At 31.9% G+C, this 18,562-nt stretch overlaps 2 protein-coding genes, 1 long non-coding RNA gene and 1 pseudogene across 3 annotated transcripts in view; 1 reads left to right on the top strand and 3 right to left on the bottom strand.

The window, feature by feature from the left end:
• LOC125871412 (uncharacterized) overlaps nucleotides 1–5,490 on the top strand; it is a 12,463-nt gene extending 6,973 nt beyond the window's left edge. Inside the window, exon 2 of the long non-coding RNA XR_007447009.1 lies at nucleotides 5,354–5,490. This is a non-coding gene — a long non-coding RNA (uncharacterized LOC125871412). The remainder of the gene's footprint in view (nucleotides 1–5,353) is intronic.
• On the bottom strand, nucleotides 5,039–6,696 carry LOC125871402 (1-aminocyclopropane-1-carboxylate oxidase homolog 1-like). The gene is made up of 3 exons (XM_049551981.1): nucleotides 6,098–6,696; nucleotides 5,571–5,892; nucleotides 5,039–5,477 (listed from the first exon to the last, which is right to left on the bottom strand). The coding sequence occupies exons 1-3, from the start codon at nucleotides 6,634–6,636 to the stop codon at nucleotides 5,226–5,228; spliced, it is 1,113 nt and encodes a 370-aa protein (XP_049407938.1). The 5' UTR covers nucleotides 6,637–6,696; the 3' UTR covers nucleotides 5,039–5,225.
• Nucleotides 6,697–6,941: 245 nt separating this feature from the next.
• Nucleotides 6,942–14,515, bottom strand: LOC125871405 (1-aminocyclopropane-1-carboxylate oxidase homolog 1-like; annotated as a pseudogene).
• A 487-nt stretch (nucleotides 14,516–15,002) lies between these two features.
• On the bottom strand, nucleotides 15,003–17,322 carry LOC125871404 (1-aminocyclopropane-1-carboxylate oxidase homolog 1-like). The gene is made up of 3 exons (XM_049551982.1): nucleotides 16,664–17,322; nucleotides 15,990–16,311; nucleotides 15,003–15,379 (listed from the first exon to the last, which is right to left on the bottom strand). The coding sequence occupies exons 1-3, from the start codon at nucleotides 17,170–17,172 to the stop codon at nucleotides 15,128–15,130; spliced, it is 1,083 nt and encodes a 360-aa protein (XP_049407939.1). The 5' UTR covers nucleotides 17,173–17,322; the 3' UTR covers nucleotides 15,003–15,127.
• Between the last annotated feature and the right edge of the window lie 1,240 nt (nucleotides 17,323–18,562).

Below are 18,562 nucleotides of genomic sequence, written 5' to 3'. Positions count from 1 at the left end.
GATGGTATATTTAAGAGGTGTAAGTAAGATATTTTAAGAGTAACTTTTTATTTTTACATATCAAAATTAGTTTTAAATTTTAAAATGAGAAAAAAAAATGTAATCGGAGGCCATATTGAGGTATCACATCACAATATCTATTTAAATTATAAATATATAGATATTTTCGAAATTAATTTCACAACTTCCAGTATGCACACAATTAGTAATCACAAGAAAGTTACATTCATTATTCATAGGAACTTATATTTTATTATAGGAATATAATCGTTTACTTAAATTCTTTATTTAATAATATCGACATTATTTTAAAAATAATATACTGCATCATGGATTGATATTCATGTGCATGTGCATCAAAACTAGTATTATATATATACACATGTTCTTTTCTACCAAATAAAGATACATATTTTTTCATATTGATTAATTTTTAAAAGTATTTACTAAATGAGTTTAAAGAATGGTTACAGAAAAATAAAATAAGAGAGGTAGATGTAATATAATATCGTAAACCATAGGAGAGGTGAGTGTTATAGAGCGAAACCGAGAGAGAGGTCTCTGAAATTATCTCTATTTCTATTTTACAATTATTTGTTTTATAATCCAGATAAGGTGTGTGATATTTTGTGATGGAAAATTCAGAATTGAATTATTGTTGATTCACTGTAGCACACCAAAAGAATTTCAACCATTGAAATTTAGAACACGTTTTTTTAAAGCTTAGAAATTAAAATAATTTTCTCTTTCCCTCTCTATTTTTTTTATTATACAACTTTTTTTAGAAAAAAAGAAGAAGAAGAAGAAGAACAACACATTGAAGTTGTACTCTTTAATTTATTAGATTTCAAAATTAATCAAATTGTCTCTCAATAATTGAAAAATGTCAAATAAATTGAGGTAGAAAGAGTAAATACATATTTCTATTTTATAATTATTTTTTTTATAACTTAAATAAATTTTTTGATGGTAAATACAATTGAATTATTGTAAACATAGCTTTGAAACTTTGACCTTTGAAACTTCAAACACGTTTTTATTTTAGCTTTCACATATGATAAGTCATTTAGAAATTGATGTATTAATGCAAAATAAAGTCACTATCTTTAATTTATTTTCTTTTATCATGAGTAGAAAATTGTGATGAATAATTAGATATATAGTTTAATAAAAAAAGGATTGATAAATAAGTTGACAAAATTATAATTGATTTTAAAGTCTTAAATTTTAGTACTTTTAATATAGTTTAAATAAAAGAAAAGGATTGAAAAACAAAATATTAGTTTTGAATAAGTTCACGTGTCTGGATGAAACTTTGTGAAGTATAGGGACCGGGCTGACAAATTGAAAAAAGTAAAAGGATTTCTCAAACCATTCGGCCTTTCAAATATTGAATTTTAGCCTTAGAACTTGCAAATATTGACGGTCAAACAAATACAGGAAAGTCAGAATATTCGCTAAGGAAAAATAAAAATATAAAAAAATAAACACATGATACAATCAAGGCGATTCAATATATATATATGTATAGTGTATATACATAAAATTATATATTTTGCCTAAAATAAATAGTGTAATTTTCTAACAAAAGGAATCTCAATTGATACTTCTACTAGAAATGGAGGTTTTATTCATTGTGAATCATTGAGAAATTTGTATACTAAATATAATTTTTCATCAATTTTGCACCGAACCAACTCATTGAGAAAACGCATGATGAAAAAACATACTCTCATTAAAACATTGTGAGTCTTCCTAATATTTCTTGTAAAAAACTACTATATCTTTTCATTGATTCAATTAAAATATCTATGTTTTAATAGTGTTCCCTTTGTACAAAGGTGGACCTACCACTGATCGAACAAAGATTCTCCATATCACAAATTTAACACAACTTATCATAAATATAATAATCTATTAACAGAGGTGTATCTAGGATTTCTGGATGGTGCATGTGGTGTACTTTTATGAAAAAGGTGGATCTAATTGATTTGACATTTATGTTCTTATCATTGAAAACGTTAAAATTTTAAAATTACAGGACCAATATTTAAATGTTTAACTAATTAAAACGCCAAAAGTGCTATCAATAATCACTTAGAGAGGTGTTGCCAATTTCAGAAAGAAAAATGAAACAAGATATAAAATTCAAATTTCTAACCTCACTAAGAGATGCACCCAATCATCATCGTATTATATGATATTTTGAGTGTGGGTTCACACATTTATATTTAACAAAAAATTAAAAGTATAACACTATGCTATATATGATTTCAGGAGAAGAGCATGAGTTCACGTGAACCCAATGACCCCCTCCTGCATACGCCTCAAATCAAATATATATATTTATATGTTTCCTCTATAAATAGTTCAATGTGTGGATTTATTTTTGAGAAAAGACATAAAGTCACCACTGAAGGTATTTCGAATTTTCAAAAAGACACTTTAACTTTGCAATCGTCCTATTACCTCACTAAACAATTTTGAACAGATATTATTATATCATTTTTTTATCAGCCCCAAATTTTAAGAAGCAAGTGTGTTCACACACCAATCATTACATGACACGTATTAATTTAATTTAATTTTTTTTTCATTTTAACTTTTTTCTTTATCTTTTTTTTTTCTTTCTCTCTCTTACTTTTTGACTTATTTTAATTTTAATTTATCTTAAATTTACTTCATCTTCCACCTCCCACTTTCAAGCGATTCATCCCTCCATTTTCTTTCTTTTTCTTCACCTCCCATCCTCACCTCACCCACCATGTCAAGTTGAACCCCACACTCATTTTTTTCTCTTTTTCTTCTTCTTCTCCGGTCAAATTCTTTATAGAATTCATACTATTTTTTAGACTGTATTAAATTATTGATAACAAAATTAATTATTTTTTTAAGAAAATTTAAAATTTTGAAGATATCATCAACTACTCCTTTTCATATAACTTCAAAATTAAAAATAATAATTTTAAAAGAATCAATGAATTCCCAGAAAATTGAAAAAACTTAATTGAAATCGGATAAAAAAAATTATATGATACTTCCTAATTATCTTGAAATCTAATGGGTTTATCAAATTGTTCAAAATGTTAGAAAATATTTAGTTAAAGTTTTAAAATTAAAGAGAGTAAAACTAATTGTAGTAAAAAAAGGAAAGTGAAGTTGTGGTAAAAATTGTGACATTGAAAGTGAGAAGTTTCAGTGGAGATGACAATGAATTTTTGAAGAAGAAAGAGAAAGAAATAAAAAGGAAAAAAAAGTTAAAATAATAAGAAAATATATTTTATAATAAAGTACTTGTAAATTCATTTAGGTTGCTCTCTCTCTCAAAGAGAGTGCACACCACTCTCTATGTCAAGTGGACGAAAAATGATATAGTAATACATATTCAAAATTGTTTAGTGGGGTAATAGGACGATTGCAAAGTTAAGATGTCTTAGGACAATTTCAGTGCTGCTTTTATGTCTTTTCTCTTTATTTTTTTACATCAACCAAATAACAAGTATCATATTGAAAGTACAAATAATTAACTATGACAATGAAAGTTGTATTGATTTTATTCCTCACAATGCTTTTGTTTACAAAGAATAATGCTAAGATTATCCAAGACTATGAATCATGTATGAAGAGTTGTGCTTCCGTCGTGCGCTATTTCATTCCTTATAGAATTCAAGGAAATTGGAAATCGTGTTTGTAGTGTTGGATGTTCTCTTGGACATTGTTACGAGTTTCTCAACACTCAATATGGTAACAAACACTCCATCTCTTGCTAGCTATACTTAATTTTTTTTTCCGCTATGACATATATTATTGTTAGAGTGTGTAAAAGTCTCATATTGGTTGGAGAATGGACCGGTGGTTTCTTTATATGAACTTGAGCAATCCTCCCCTCATGAGCTAGCATTTGGGGTTGAACAGGTGTCATATCTTTACATGATATCATATCCAGGTTCATCCCCGTTTGAACTCTCGGTCCACACTCCAGTCGGGTCTGGACGGTGAAGGATGGGTAAAAGTCCCACATTAGTTGGAGAATGAACTGGTGGTCTCTTTATATGGATTTGGCAATCCTTCCTTCATGAGCTAGCTTTTGGGGTTGAGTTAGGCACAAATGTCGTATCTTTACATGGTATTAGAGTCAGGTTCATCTCCGTTTAGACTCTCGATCCACGCTCCAGTCGGGTCTGGACGTGAAGAGGGGTGTTAGAGTGGGTAAAAGTTCCTCATTGATAGGGGAATGGACTGGTATGCTCTATCTTTACAATTATAATGTTAAGTTTTTTTTTTTTAATCAAAATCTCACATTTTTGAATGGTTTAATTTTGCAGATAATAATGACAAGTTTGGAAGATGTATGACAAGTTGCAGTGAGAACTATTGCATAGACAATACTTCTCTAAAGAAGGCTTAAAGAAGAAGCATTTAAGAATTATTGCCACAATTATGGATACCAGTGTAACATTCTTATTACACAAGAGACTGGATGCCAACTTCCATTTCAACCATTCCACTCCAATACGATGTGTAATGTTATCATCAATTTTCCCACTTCCTTGGATTATTGACCACAAATACTTGAAATGTCCTTTCTTGGGAATGTCTTGGGTTTCAATCTTTACATCAACAGCCATCACACGAGTTACATCACTCAACTTACACTCCAAATATTTTTTCTTAGTCCTACTCAACCTATAAACCCTTTAAAGTACTCTAGGGTCTGTCTCCAAACCTCCAACCTATGTCGTTAACTATGTCACGTGTCTCATCAATCAACATTATTTCATCTGCAAAGATCATACACCATGACACCTCTCACTGAATATGCCACATAAGTACATCCATAATGGGCTAAGAGTCTATCCCTGGTGATAGCCCCATCATGAATGGAAAGTAATCCGAGTCTCCCCCCACTGTCCTTACTCGGTCTTGGCTCCATCATAACCCCCTAAGGACTTTAACATAAGCTTTTTCTAGGTCAATGAACACCATATGTAAATCCCTCTTCATCTCCGTATGAGTAATGAACATAGCAAGAAGTGCATCTAAATCATGATCATGAAAATTACTTACTATGAGTAGAACTTATTGATGGTTACATAATGAACATACATCGTTTGACATATACAGTTTTACAAACCTTATTTGATAAAATATCTATCATATCCACAACTATGTCAACACACACCTTACCTATTATATTTGCACCAATAAGCCTTGAACTATCTAGTCTAAAGTCTAAAATGCAACAGAGTGGAAGTGCCATCCAGCCCTTTGTTATTGAAATAAGTTGTGAACTCTTTAATTGTTGTTTCCCTGTACTTTGGAGGATTCTGTTCTGATATCAGCTCCTTGATAGGTCCATACAACCTTTGTGTTGGAACAAAATTTGTCATGAAGAAGCATGCCAATGATACCCTTGGACCGACCTTATTAGCCAGTACTCTATGATCAACACTTTTGAACTTGTCATTTGATATAAGCTGAAAATGATAAAGAGTCAAAAATATCACAAGTTATAAGAAAATTATGTTTCTGATACAGGTATATGCTAAATGTAACACTACTTAGCTTGCCTGTAGAATATCTCCTATATTGACCACGAGAGCTCCGGGAGTAGGGGGAACATCTACCCAATGGTTCTGATGTAAGACTTGGAGACCGCCTATGTTGTCTTGGAGAAGCACGGTGAGGAAGTCATTGTCAGCATGCCTACTGGTGCCTAGAGTTAGTTCAGGTTGTGGACATGCTGGATAATAATGGCCTAACGCCATAAGACCCTCGGCACAACCCATATCCTTGAGGTGGTTTGGTTCGAGGCCAATAGCTTCAGACAGTATTCCAAATAGAGTATCACCTAATTTCATCACTTGGTTTGTGTACTCAAGGAGAACATCCCTATCATAGATGCACAATTAACAACTATAGTCAAATCTCTCTATAACGATGTCATTTGTCTTAATATGGATGCTATTGAAAATACTGTTACAGAGAACATATAATATAACATAACATGAAAAATCTGTTCGAAATATAAGTTTCACCGTTATAGTGAAATGTTGTTATAGAAGGGTATAGGATTGTAGAGTAAAATTTACGATACCTGCAGACAGAAGGTAATTCTTCAGGTTTTGGAGGTATAGGAGCTGTGGTGGCAGTAAAAGTGTCCCTCCAGTTGGTTACTGGTGCTCCAAACAGGTCAAAATTGCTGTTAAATGTAAACACTTTTGTCAAATCTCGCGTATACCACTGTTTCTTCTCCTCAGTATCTTGTTCAAAGAAACTGATAACACCGTCTTTCATTTCCTCCAGAACATGACTAGGAATCCCATGATTGATCACTTGAAAGAATCCCCAAGTCTCGGATGCTTGACCGACTTCCTGGACTATGTTCTTTCGCTTGATCGGATCTTCCTTGATACCATCAAGATCAATTATAGGAAACTTGAAGTTCTTGTTGCTGTGAATTGTTGAATCTTCAATATTTGATGGTTGAACAAACATTCTTGGTACTTTGGTGATACCTGTATCGACTAGTCCCTTAACACCGGCTTTCGTCTCATCAAAAGCTTGTAGTTCAGCCTTTCTGTCATACTTTGCTTCACTTGGAACCTGGACTTCATTTGTGTTGATCACCTCCATTTTTTTCTTAGCTGATATTTAAAGTAAAATATGTCTCATACGTATTGAATATCTTGTAAAAGTTAAGATATATACAAATTTATTTGCACATCAACTAAGTATTAGTCAAAATGTAAGAGATAAATCAACAAATAATGCAACTAAGAATTGACAGTTTTAACAAAGTCAAGATACATCTTTTATTCAGCTTCAAGACAAATCTGTCATCGTCGCAGCTGGAAAAGAAGACTAGTTCAAAGTTCTGGTTCACAAGGAAATGGAGAAAGAGTACACGCATCATCGGTATTACTGGTACTGATCTTAATTCTTTTATCATCCATGCATATCTTCAGAATATAGATTTAACTTTGATCTGTCTTTGTTTTGAATTTCAGTGTTTCTTCCACACAAGACACGGTATTATAATCTACCGTTGATTCTTATTCTTGAACAGATATAATTGCTTTAGTATAGAAAATTGAGTACAACAAGAAAGATACCATACTGATTATTCATTTCAAAAAGCTTGCTAGAGATCTCTTCTCATTTCCCTGACATTAATTCCGCCTTTGTGAGCTTGCTCACATTGTTGGTCTCAATCTCGGATAAAAGTGGAGGGTCGTGGTAGATTGACCACCACTGTAAAACTAGTCACTTCATGATGAATCCTCACATTACAGAATATACTTAGCTGGAGTGTCAAAATAACCAATAAGTATTTGTAAAGATTCTTTATAACTTGGAGATTATAACGCATAAATTGTGACTATCTATACTAAAATGTTTTACAATATAGTTCATTACAACAGTTTAAAGTGTATTATCATAATGAGCATACTGTTAAGATTACACATAGTCTAAAGCCTAAAATGCAGCAAAGCATAAGTGCCATCCATCCCTTTGTTAGTGAAATAAGTTGAGTACTCCTTAATTGTTGTTTCCCTGTACTTTGGAGGATTGTGTTTAGATATCAACTCCTTTATAGGTCCATACAGCTTTTGTGTTGGTAGTAAACCTGTCGTGAAGAAGCACGCCATTGATACCCTTGGACCAATCTTATTTGCTAGTATTCTATGTTCAACACTTTTGAATTTGTCATTCGATATAAGCTGAAAATGATTTGAGTAAAAACACATATCAACCTACATAACATAAGTGATAAGACAAGTATGTTTTCTGATACAGGTATGCTAAATGTAACACTACTTGCCTGTAGAATATCTCCTATATTGATTACGAGAGCTCCGGGAGTAGGGGGAACATCTACCCAATGGTTCTGATGTAGGACTTGGAGGCCACCTATGTTGTCTTGGAGAAGCACGGTGAGGAAGTCGTTGTCAGCATGTTTACTGGTGCCTGGAGTAATTTCAGGTTGTGGACATGCTGGATAATAATGACCTAAAGCAAACAGGCCCTTGGTACAATCCATATCCTTGAGGTGGTTTGGTTCTAGGCCAATAGCCTCGGACAGTAGTTCGAATAGAGTGTCACCTAATTCCATCACTTGGTTTGTGTACTCAAGGAGAATATCCCTATGACAGATGCAGAATAACTAATAAGCAAATAAAAACATAATACAGTCATCAAACCTCTCTATAACAACGTCGTTTGTCTAAAATTTTTTTTGTTGCTATAGCTAAATGTTGTTATAGAGAACATACTTCCTTTGTCCTAATGCATGTGACACACTTTCCTTTTTAGTCCGTCCCAAAAGAATGTCACCTTTTTATAATTGAAAAACAATTTAACTTCAAAATTTCTCTTTTACCCTTTTAATGAAATGATGTATAACTGCACAACTGGTCAAGGAGTGTTTAGACCACAAACTTCAAAATTCTTTTATTTCATAAACTTTGTGCCAAGACTGTAACATCCGGAAATTTGAAATAACTATGAAGAGGCTTAAAAATCGAAAATAGTCATTTTTGGAAAGAATTTAAAATTTTGGAAATTTGGCTATGGGAAAAAGTGAGTTTTTGGCGAACTTTGAGCAGTCATAACTCCTAGCTCAGGATGAGTTAGGAGTAGTTCTAGTTATATTTGCAAAGCTCGTGGAATGATATTTCCAACGCCGCCAAGTTTGCTCGATTCTGAGTTCTTATGAGTGAGTTATGCCCTTTGAAAGTTGGGCAGTTGGCAGGTGATCCGTCCGGAAATTTTAAGGGCATTTTGGTCTTTTTCCCTAGTTTTTCTTTTGGGGTTATATTGTGTGTTAGGATGATTTTGGATCATTTTATCCCATTTTAAAAGAGAGAAAGCTAGGGCTTGAGTGAAGAGAAGAAGAGAATAAGAGGAGAAGAAGATGAGAAAGGGAAGATCAAGCAAAGATTCGTCAAGATCATCGTGGATTTTCGTCGGGGGTGATCCCTATCAAGGTATGTGAGTTCTTAGTGTGGGTTGATCCTTTCCTCCACACACCAAACTCATTTTTTTATCATTTGAGAAAAGATTGGGTTTGTTGTTGAAGTTGTTAGTTATTGTTGGTTGTGGGACATGATTTGGTTGTGTGTTTGAGTTGAATCTCTTGTATGTTGAAGGATTTTATGATCCTTAGTGTTTGGGGTTGAATCCATTGAAGTAAGGGTGGTTTAGAGTTGGCAAAACAAGGGAGAAAAGTTGAGTTTTCTGGGCTAGGGGTTGGCGCGTCGCGCCTGCCAGCGCACCCCAAGAGGAGCTCTAAAGCCCAGCCCTTGGGGCGGCGCGCCAGCCAGACCCTTCTGAACTTCAAGGGCTGGCGCTCCGCGCCTTGCAGAGCGCCAAGGACCCCAACCTACCCCTTTCATTCCCCACTCTTTCATGCATGTTCCATGGTATTGTACCTATGTTTCCAAGTTGTTTCCAACACTTCAAGTTGCGTTTAAATGTCAAGAACTCATCCATAACATGTGATCACATACCTTGAATCCATAATTCAATTCAAGGCAAGTTAGAATAGAAGTTAAGGTGAAGTTAGAGTCAAGTCAAGCAAGTTAAGAAGTAAGTCCAAGCANATGTTTTTGTTTTTGCATTTAGATTCATGTAGTCAATAACCATACGGTTTTTACCTCTTTTCTGTTCACTATGTTTATTTACTATGAATGCTGGACTTGTATGTTTACTGTTACTTTCTTGAATATATTTATTTTCTAATAGTTCCTTTATATGCATTTTAAATTTTTTTAAATCTTCAAAATTATATTTCAATGGTTTTTGGGTTATTATACTATTTTCATCAATTAGTTCAATTTTTATTTTTGTTTTGTGTTTTTCCCATTCTTTTAAGGGATCTTCACTATATAACATATCTAATTTTTCTTGAATTATTTTTAATTTATCTATTTAAAATATTATTAATTCTATATTGTGGGTACTTTCTTTAATATTTTCTAATTTTTGTGTGATTTTTTCACTCCCTTTAATCCATGGTGTCAACTTTCTGTTTTTATTATTTACTCTTTTTACTCCTATCTTTTGCTTACATGGTGTGGCAAACCACCAATGTGTTTTTGTTATTATGTGAGGGTATAATTTGTCTAAAAACGGCATTCCTAAAAGCATATCTTTATTTATAAATTCATAACTATATATATCTTCTATAGTTAATATTTTATCCCATATTTGTAACTTTATATTTCTTGCTTTATATGTTATCATACTTCCTTCATTATTAAATCCTGTTACGACTATAGGTGTTTTTAATTTTTCCCATTTTTCGTCTGGTAGACAATTATGTTTACACATATTTGCTCCTGCTCTTGTATCTAACATTGGAGTGTAATATCTGTTATAGTAATATTCTACTATTATTTTTGCAAGTATATAAATTTTCATATTGCTTTCTTAATTATGACCTTTTTATTTTTATAGGTTATAATTAATTGCGTATTTACCATTTTATTTCTAATGTTATATTATCTCCTTGGTATATTTTAAATGTTATTGGTATGATTATTCCTCCTATTATTACTTCTTTTTGAGTTATTTCTTCTATTAATTCTTTTGGTAATTCTGGGCATACTTGTTCTTTAACAGTTATTTCTTCTTCTGATACTAGTTCTCTTGGTGTATAATTTTCTTCCTGTCCAGTATTTATTATGATAATATGCTTTCTTTGTTCTATTATTCCAGTTATATAATAGTGATATGGTTCAATTTCTTTTATCATTTGGTATTCTACTGATTTTCTTGAGAGTTGGGATATATTATCATTATCTTTATCTATGTTTTTTATCCTTTTCGATGTACTTATTCTATCACTTATTATCTCTAGATCTTCTTCTATGTCTATTTCTTTATAACTATAATCATTATTATCTATTACTGTAACAATTTTCTCAAAAGGATTTTCTATTTTTATTTTATTTATCTTATTTGTTGTTGTTATCTTATGTTTTGTTGTTAATACATACAGATTTTTACAGCTCGCTGTAAATATTTTACTTCATGGGGCTAACTCTATTTCTGACATTTTCCAATATAGTACTAATGATTTATCTATATTTCGATCATTTATTGCTACTGAGTAATTAGCACTTATTATAAATTTAAATTTTTGGTATATTAAATTTCCTTTTACTGCACTTATTATGCTTCTTTCTATTGGTTCTATTATTCTATCATCTGCCAATATATTTCTATTGGTGTATCTATTCCTTTTCTAAAACAAGCTTTTATTAATATCTCTGTTCCGCCTAAGTGTACGTATTTTATGGGGTCTCTAGCTTTAATTTCTTGTATTTCTTTATTTATTATAGGTATTCTTGCTTTTCCTTTTGTGTATTTACAATCTATTATATGTTCTTTTTGACTTACTACATAATATTCTTCTTTTTGCCTTTTAAATATATTTCTTAGTACTGGTATTTTGAATATTTTTCTACACTGAGATCTAATTCTTTTCCTTTTATCTGTTCAAATATATTGATATCAAATATTACTTTTTGTTCTGTAGATTCTTCATTTATATACTCTTCTTTATTTATTATTTGTACGTCTTTTTCAGTCATCATTATAGTCTTCTTTTATTTCATTTTCAGATAGTTCGTTCTCAAATTCATATATGCTATCATCGCTTTCTGGTTCATAATCTATATAGTTTATTTGTGTATATGTCTCATCATTAATTATTATTTCAGATATTTGTTTTTTCTTTGGATTCTTAGGTACTTTACAATCTTTAGCTAGATGTCCTAGTTTTCCGCAATTATAACATGTACATTATGTTATTTTCTTCTTTGGTCTAAATGGTCCTTTTGCTTTAGTGTTTTTTATATAATATCTTCTTCTCGGTCTTTTATACCTATATTGAGATTTATATTTTTTATATTTCCCTGGTTTTCTATATTTCTTTTTATAATAATTATCATTACATCCAAATTGAGGTGCTATCTTATCTTTACAACATGCTAGGTTTTAATTATTGTTTTTTCCATTTTTATCTCTTCTCTATATTTTTCACATATTTCTGAATACCATTTTTGTAAATATCTCATTCTTGCTCCAAGTGTATCTTGTAATCCTGCTTCATTCCAGTCTTTTATTATTTTAGAACTAAATGGTTTTGGTAATTTTGTAAAATATAATTTTCCTATTTCTTTTGCTTCTTCTGTATTATACGTTCCTTTATAATAATATTCTCTAAATACACATGTATATTTTTCTATGTAACACATATTATATATAGCTAATTTTAACATTAAATTCCTATTTAACTGTTTCTCTTTATTTTGTTCTTCTACTTCTGTAGTTGTACTACTGAATTCATTTCTTATAGCTATTTCATATTTATTTAATATCTCAACTAGTGTAGTCGCAATTTCTCCGTCTATTTTCTTATTATTTCTTCATGTTTTTATACTTTCTTCTGCTAAATTTTGTAACCATAATTTTACCGTTCCTATAAGTGTTCTTTCTATATATCCTGGTACTTCTGTCATTCCAATTTTGTTATCTATTAGTTGTTTTGATATGTATCCTACCCATAGTTGTATTGTTTTGTTTATATCAGCTACGCAATCTAAATCTAAAAAACCATTATTTCGGGATGTTGTAGATGGTGTCCATTTTTTATTTAATCTTTTATTCCATAAACTATCATATCTGTCAGATTCTTCATAACTAACTGTATAATAATTAGGACTTAGTGTTTTTGGGTTTTTTACTTCAGATGTACTTGTACTTGCTTTATTTTTTATTTCTTCCGTATTTATTTCTATTGTATTATTAATTGTTTCGATTTTTCCTATTTTTTCTAATATTTCTGTATATGTTTCACTTATGTCTGAACCTTGTTCTGAACAATTTTCATCTATATCAACATTATCAACTCTTATATCTGGGTTTTCTTTTTCTTCAGTTAATTTTTCTTTAAATTTTTCTATCTCTATTTTTAATTCTGTTTCTATTTCTTTTCTTTTTGTCTAGCCATATATAATTCTTTAAGCATGGTTAATTCTTTTTCTAAGGCAATTATTTTATCATTTTTTACTTATTCAATCTGTTGTATTTCTAATGTTGCTTGTTGTTTTATCGTATCTATTTCTTTTTTTTAATCTATTTCTTCATTTTCTCTAGTTATTCTTACCATTGCAGTTAGACTATCTTCTAATTTTCTATCATTAGATATAGATTTTCACTTATTTTCTTATATCTTCTTCCTAAGTTTGAAAATATTATTTTTATTTTTAATCCCTCAGGATTTTCGTAGGTTTTTTCTTCTATAGCAAATTCTTCCTTATTCATCTTAAATTGTGTTTTAATTTATACTCAATTTTTTGTATTTCGAGTTGTAATTTAAATATTGNGTAGTTCGAATAGAGTGTCACCTAATTCCATCACTTGGTTTGTGTACTCAAGGAGAATATCCCTATGACAGATGCAGAATAAATAATAAGCAAATAAAATCATAATACAGTCATCAAACCTCTCTATAACAACGTCGTTTGTCTAAAAATTTTTTTGTTGCTATAGCTAAATGTTGTTATAGAGAACATACTTCCTCTGTCCTAATGCATGTGACACACTTTCCTTTTTAGTCTGTCCCAAAAGAATGTCACCTTTTTATAATTGAAAAACAATTTAACTTCAAAATTTCTCTTTTACCCTTTTAATGAAATGATTTATAACTGCACAAATGGTCAAGGAGTGTTCTAGACCACAAACTTCAAAATTCTTTTATTTCATAAACTTTGTGCCAAGACAAACGGTGTCATATAAATTGGGATGGAGGGAGTATAACATAACATAAAAAATTGGTTAAAATAACTTGGCCGTTCTAGTGAAATGTTGCTATATAGGATGACTATTATTGAGAGGTATGCAACTAATACCTGCAGACAGAAGGTAATAATATTTCAGGATTTGGAGGTGTAGAAGCTATGATGGCAGTAAAAGTGTCCCTCCAATTGATCAAAATTGCTGTTATATTGAAACACTTTGATGAAGTCTCGCGTATACCACTACTTTTTTACCTCAGTATCTTGCTCAAAGAACCTGATAACCCCGTCTTTCATTTCCTCCAGAACATGACTGGGAATCCCATGATTGATCACTTGAAAGAATCCCCAACTCTCGGATGCTTGACCGACTTCCTGGATTATCTTCTTTCGTTTGATCAGATCTTCCTTGATGCCATCAAAATCAATTATTGGAAAACTGAAGTTCTTGTTGCTGTGATGAATTGTTGAATCTTCGATCGTTGATGGTTGAACAAAAATTCTTGGTACTTTGGTGATACCTGCATCGACTAGTCCCTTAACACCAGCTTTTGTCTCATCAAAGGCATGTAGTTCAGCCTTTCTGTCATACTTTGCTTCATTTGTGTTGATCACTTCCATTTTCCTTATTCTTTTGGAACAATCAGTATTTGTTAATAGATTTTAGCTTTTGTGAAAGCTAAGATATATACAAATTAATTTTCACATCACCAAAGTATTAGTTGAAATCAAAGAAAGAGATGTCTAGCAAAGTCCAGATATTTTTTTTGTTCAGCTTCAAGACAAATTCGTCAACGTCAAGATTTCATTATCATATTCTGCATTAGCTGGCAAATACAACCACTTCAAAGTTCTGGTCCATGAAGCAATGGAGGAAGAGGAAACACATCATCGGTATTACTCGTACTAATCTAAACTCCTATATCAACCATGCATAACTTCAAAATCTAGAAACTTTGACCTGTCTTGGTTGAGTAACATAGTTGTATAGCCGACTCAACTTACTTTGGATTGAGTCGTAGTCATTGTTGTTGTTATCGTTGTAATGCCTAGAATTCACTTGAGACACAATCATGTCAGATCATCTTGCTTCAACTTTGAACAGAAGGCTGATGAATGAATTGTTGAGTCGGAAGAAATGAAAATAAAAGGAGAAAACAAGCTAGGAATTTCAAAATAACCAAGAAAGTAACTTATGAGATTCTTTATAACTTGAAGATTACAATGCATAAATAGTGATTATCTATACTAATATGTGTTACAATATAACATCTATTTACTTTGAATAAGCAGTATGAAGAGACAAATGAAAAGATAGTTTAAAGTCGAAAATGTTGTAGAGCAGAAGTCCCATCGAGTCCTTTTGCAGTAAAATAGGCAGCATATTCCTGAATTGTTGTTTCTCTGTATTTTGACGGATTTTCTTCTGATAACAACTCCTTAATAGGACCATAAAGTCTTGACGATGCTAGGAAAAATGTGGAGAAGAAGCATGCTATCGATATCCTTGGACCAACACGATTTGCTAGAACGCGATGTTCAACGCTTTTAAACTTGTCATTTGATATTAACTGTACATTTTCATGACAAACAACATTAGTACTTGTTTTCTCTGCATGAATAACCTTCAAGTCTAGAAATATTAGAGAATAACTCAAATTAATCATTGTACTGTTGTTTTGACGCATTGATGTTTGTGTCAGGGTAGGCTGCCTACATTACACCCTCTTTGGGTGTGGCCCTTCCCTTGAACCTTGCATAAACGTAGAGTGTTTCATGCACTGGACAAGTTGTCGCAGTGATGGACCTATGGGTGTGAAATTATAGATAGTGCATATTATGAAATAGTGCCTCCCAATGAGTCCACTGATTCTGTATTAATGTAACTCAAGTACAGATGACCAGTACAGTCTAGTCTATGATGCCTCTAACATACGACATGAACTGTATAGGTGTCGGGACAAGGCTCCGATATACCTTAAATCATCTATGTACATCATATGAATATGACTAGGCTCCCAATGGTATTGGGGGCTCACCTAATATAGCTGAAAGCATGAGAGTGATTCGCCGGCTCAAAGTGTAGCCAACGAGCTGCTCATTTTCAATATTCAACTTGCATGAATTTTAATGATCACTACTCATTATCAATAAAGATTGGTGAGAACTGAGAAGACATACCTGCAGAAGATCTGCGATATTTACAACAAGAGCACCAGGGGTAGGAGGGACATCAACCCAATGATTTCGATGAAGAACTTGCAATCCCCCTATATGGTCTTGAAGAAGCAAAGTCAAGAATCCGTCATCAGCATGTTTACTAGCACCTAATGTAAGTTCTGGTTCTGGACAAGCTGGATAATAGTGACATGCAACTGAAAGTCCTTTATCACAATCCATGTCATTGAGATAGTTTCTATTGAGCCCAAGTGCTTCTGCTAATAGTTCAAACAAAGAACGCCCGAGTTTCTTCACTTCCTCAGAGTATTTAACAATGATATCTCTTTACCACATCATAAAGAAAACACAAAACAGTATCAGTGTAGGAATCAGGAATTCTAACACGGGGATTCAAGGAATGATAGTGTGTCACAACTTATATCTGCAGGGGTGTAGCTATGTGCTAGTAAGGGCGGTCAGTTAAACACCCTCGATCAAAAAATTATGCTATGTACATTTAAGTCATTTTATATTATACATATACAAAATCTTGAACACCCTGAGCAGAATTCCTAGCTTAGCTACTGGTCTTCTGTCAAGGGGATTCAACGAGTTTCATACATATCGGTATACTTATTCAACGAAGAGGATTCAATCGAACCCCTTATAGACCATGAATCATATAAATGACATACCTACAGATTGGAGGCAATTCTTCAGGACTAGGAGGATTAGGAGCCATAATGCAGAAAAAAGTATCCCTCCAATTAGTTGCTGGTGCACTATACAAATCAAAATTACTATTGTAAACAACTCTTTTAGTAAACTCTCGCGTATACCATTGTTTCTTGATATCATTATCTTGTTCATGAAAACTACAAACACCTCGTATCATTTCTTCCAAGACATCACATGGAACGCCATGATTGATCACTTGGAAGAAACCCCATGTCTCTGATGCATCGCGGACTTTCTCAATGACTTCTTTTCGATTGATTTGATCATGACTATCAATGTCTTGGAGGTCTATGACTGGAAATATGAACTGTCCTGTGGTGGAATTTGAGTATGTATCTTGAGGTGAAATGAATATCTGAGGGACTTTACTTACTCCTGCATCAACAAGTCCTTTGACACCAGATTTTGTGTCATCAAAGGCTTTTAACTCACTTTTTCTGTCATGTTTTGATTCATTTGTATCCATTTTCTTGATATCTCTTGTTCTCTAATTCATCAATAAGATATAGTAATTTATATCAAGATTTTGAGACTCTTTAGTTTTACAAAAGTTATGTCTCAGTCAGCTTGCATACACCTGTGGAGGTAAATGTTACCTCCCACCAGAACATGCACCGAGTATCTCTATTTACCAATACTTAAACAGACGTGAAGAAATCACCTAATTTTAAACCTGAAACTTCATGATTCTCAATCCACTACTAAGTTGACTACTAGGCCACTTCCTTGAGTGCAAGATTTTGAAACTTTTTTTTTAATAATTAGATGGATAATACAAGATTCCAAATTTGTAGCCATAATTAACTGAGTCATCCATTGTTGACTTTGAAAAATGAAATAAATAAACAAACAATAAATCCAATCAATGCAAGTTGTGACTTATGGACAACCCATTGTCCCATTCAGAATTTTATGCCAAGTGAAAATACAAATTGCCTTTATTATTGATATACAAAAAAAAAGAAAAGGCATCAAACTAAATTTGAACTTGTATAATTTATGAAAGTGATTTTTGATACTATACATGATGAAGTCATAATACAAAGTAGAAAAAAAATCAATATAGCAAAAATATTCTGTCCAAAATTGTCCTCCTTTCTATTTTTTTTGGTTGTACCAACTACCAAACATTTGTTAATAATAAAAAATGGAACTTCATAATAGTGGCTATTTGTTAAAGACATAGGCGAAAAGTGGCTAGTTCATTCTATTTCTATAGGTAATTTACAACAGCGGCCGAGCCACCATACAATCAGGGGTTCATCCGAACTCCCTTCGACGGAAAGTTATATTATTTATACATGATTAAAATAAAATTTTAGATATATATAATAGATATTGAACCTCCTTCAATTACTTCTTGTGTCTATTTTTTCAGATTTTGAACCCCTTATTGAAAATCCTGATTCCGCCACTCCTTGAAATTAATGTTTGTGAACTTTTGATCCTGATTGTCCCATTGACAAAGTATTAAGTTCGGAACAAGTTTTGACCAACAATTACTTTTTCAGCCACTTCGAATTGTTTATATAAAATAAAATTAAACACAAATTTAAAAATTAATGATGATTCCCATATCTCCTACTTTGATGTAACAAGTAGAAATTGCACCGTATATAGCCAATTTTTATCTTGTTATTCACGTTGTATTTAGTTTATTAAAATTATTATAACTCAAGTAATGCTTCTTTTTAAAGAAATTATTATTGGGTAATGTCAATATATTGCCTATGGCAAAACCCACGACAGAGACGTATTCAGGATTTTGGGATGATGGGTGCATTATTATGAAAATGTGGATCTAATCAGTTTAAGATTCAAGTTGTTATCATTGAAAACAGTTAAAATTTTAAAAT

This window comes from Solanum stenotomum, chromosome 7 (assembly GCF_019186545.1).
Source record: "Solanum stenotomum isolate F172 chromosome 7, ASM1918654v1, whole genome shotgun sequence".
NCBI lineage: Eukaryota > Viridiplantae > Streptophyta > Magnoliopsida > Solanales > Solanaceae > Solanum > Solanum stenotomum.
Note: the sequence above shows the minus strand (reverse complement) of the source record. Positions and strands in the feature narration are given on the sequence as shown.

Excerpts from the sequence above, each read along its gene's own strand:
- LOC125871402 (XM_049551981.1), bottom strand. The coding sequence starts at position 6,636 with ATGGAGGTGATCAACACAAATGAAGTCCAGGTTCCAAGTGAAGCAAAG. Across the intron at positions 5,893-6,097 it reads GAATTACCTTCTGTCTGCAG|GGATGTTCTCCTTGAGTACA; the intron begins GTATCGTAAATT and ends CATCTATGATAG. Across the intron at positions 5,478-5,570 it reads ATATAGGAGATATTCTACAG|CTTATATCAAATGACAAGTT; the intron begins GCAAGCTAAGTA and ends TATCATTTTCAG.
- LOC125871404 (XM_049551982.1), bottom strand. The coding sequence starts at position 17,172 with ATGGATACAAATGAATCAAAACATGACAGAAAAAGTGAGTTAAAAGCC. Across the intron at positions 16,312-16,663 it reads GAATTGCCTCCAATCTGTAG|AGATATCATTGTTAAATACT; the intron begins GTATGTCATTTA and ends GATGTGGTAAAG. Across the intron at positions 15,380-15,989 it reads ATATCGCAGATCTTCTGCAG|TTAATATCAAATGACAAGTT; the intron begins GTATGTCTTCTC and ends GAAAATGTACAG.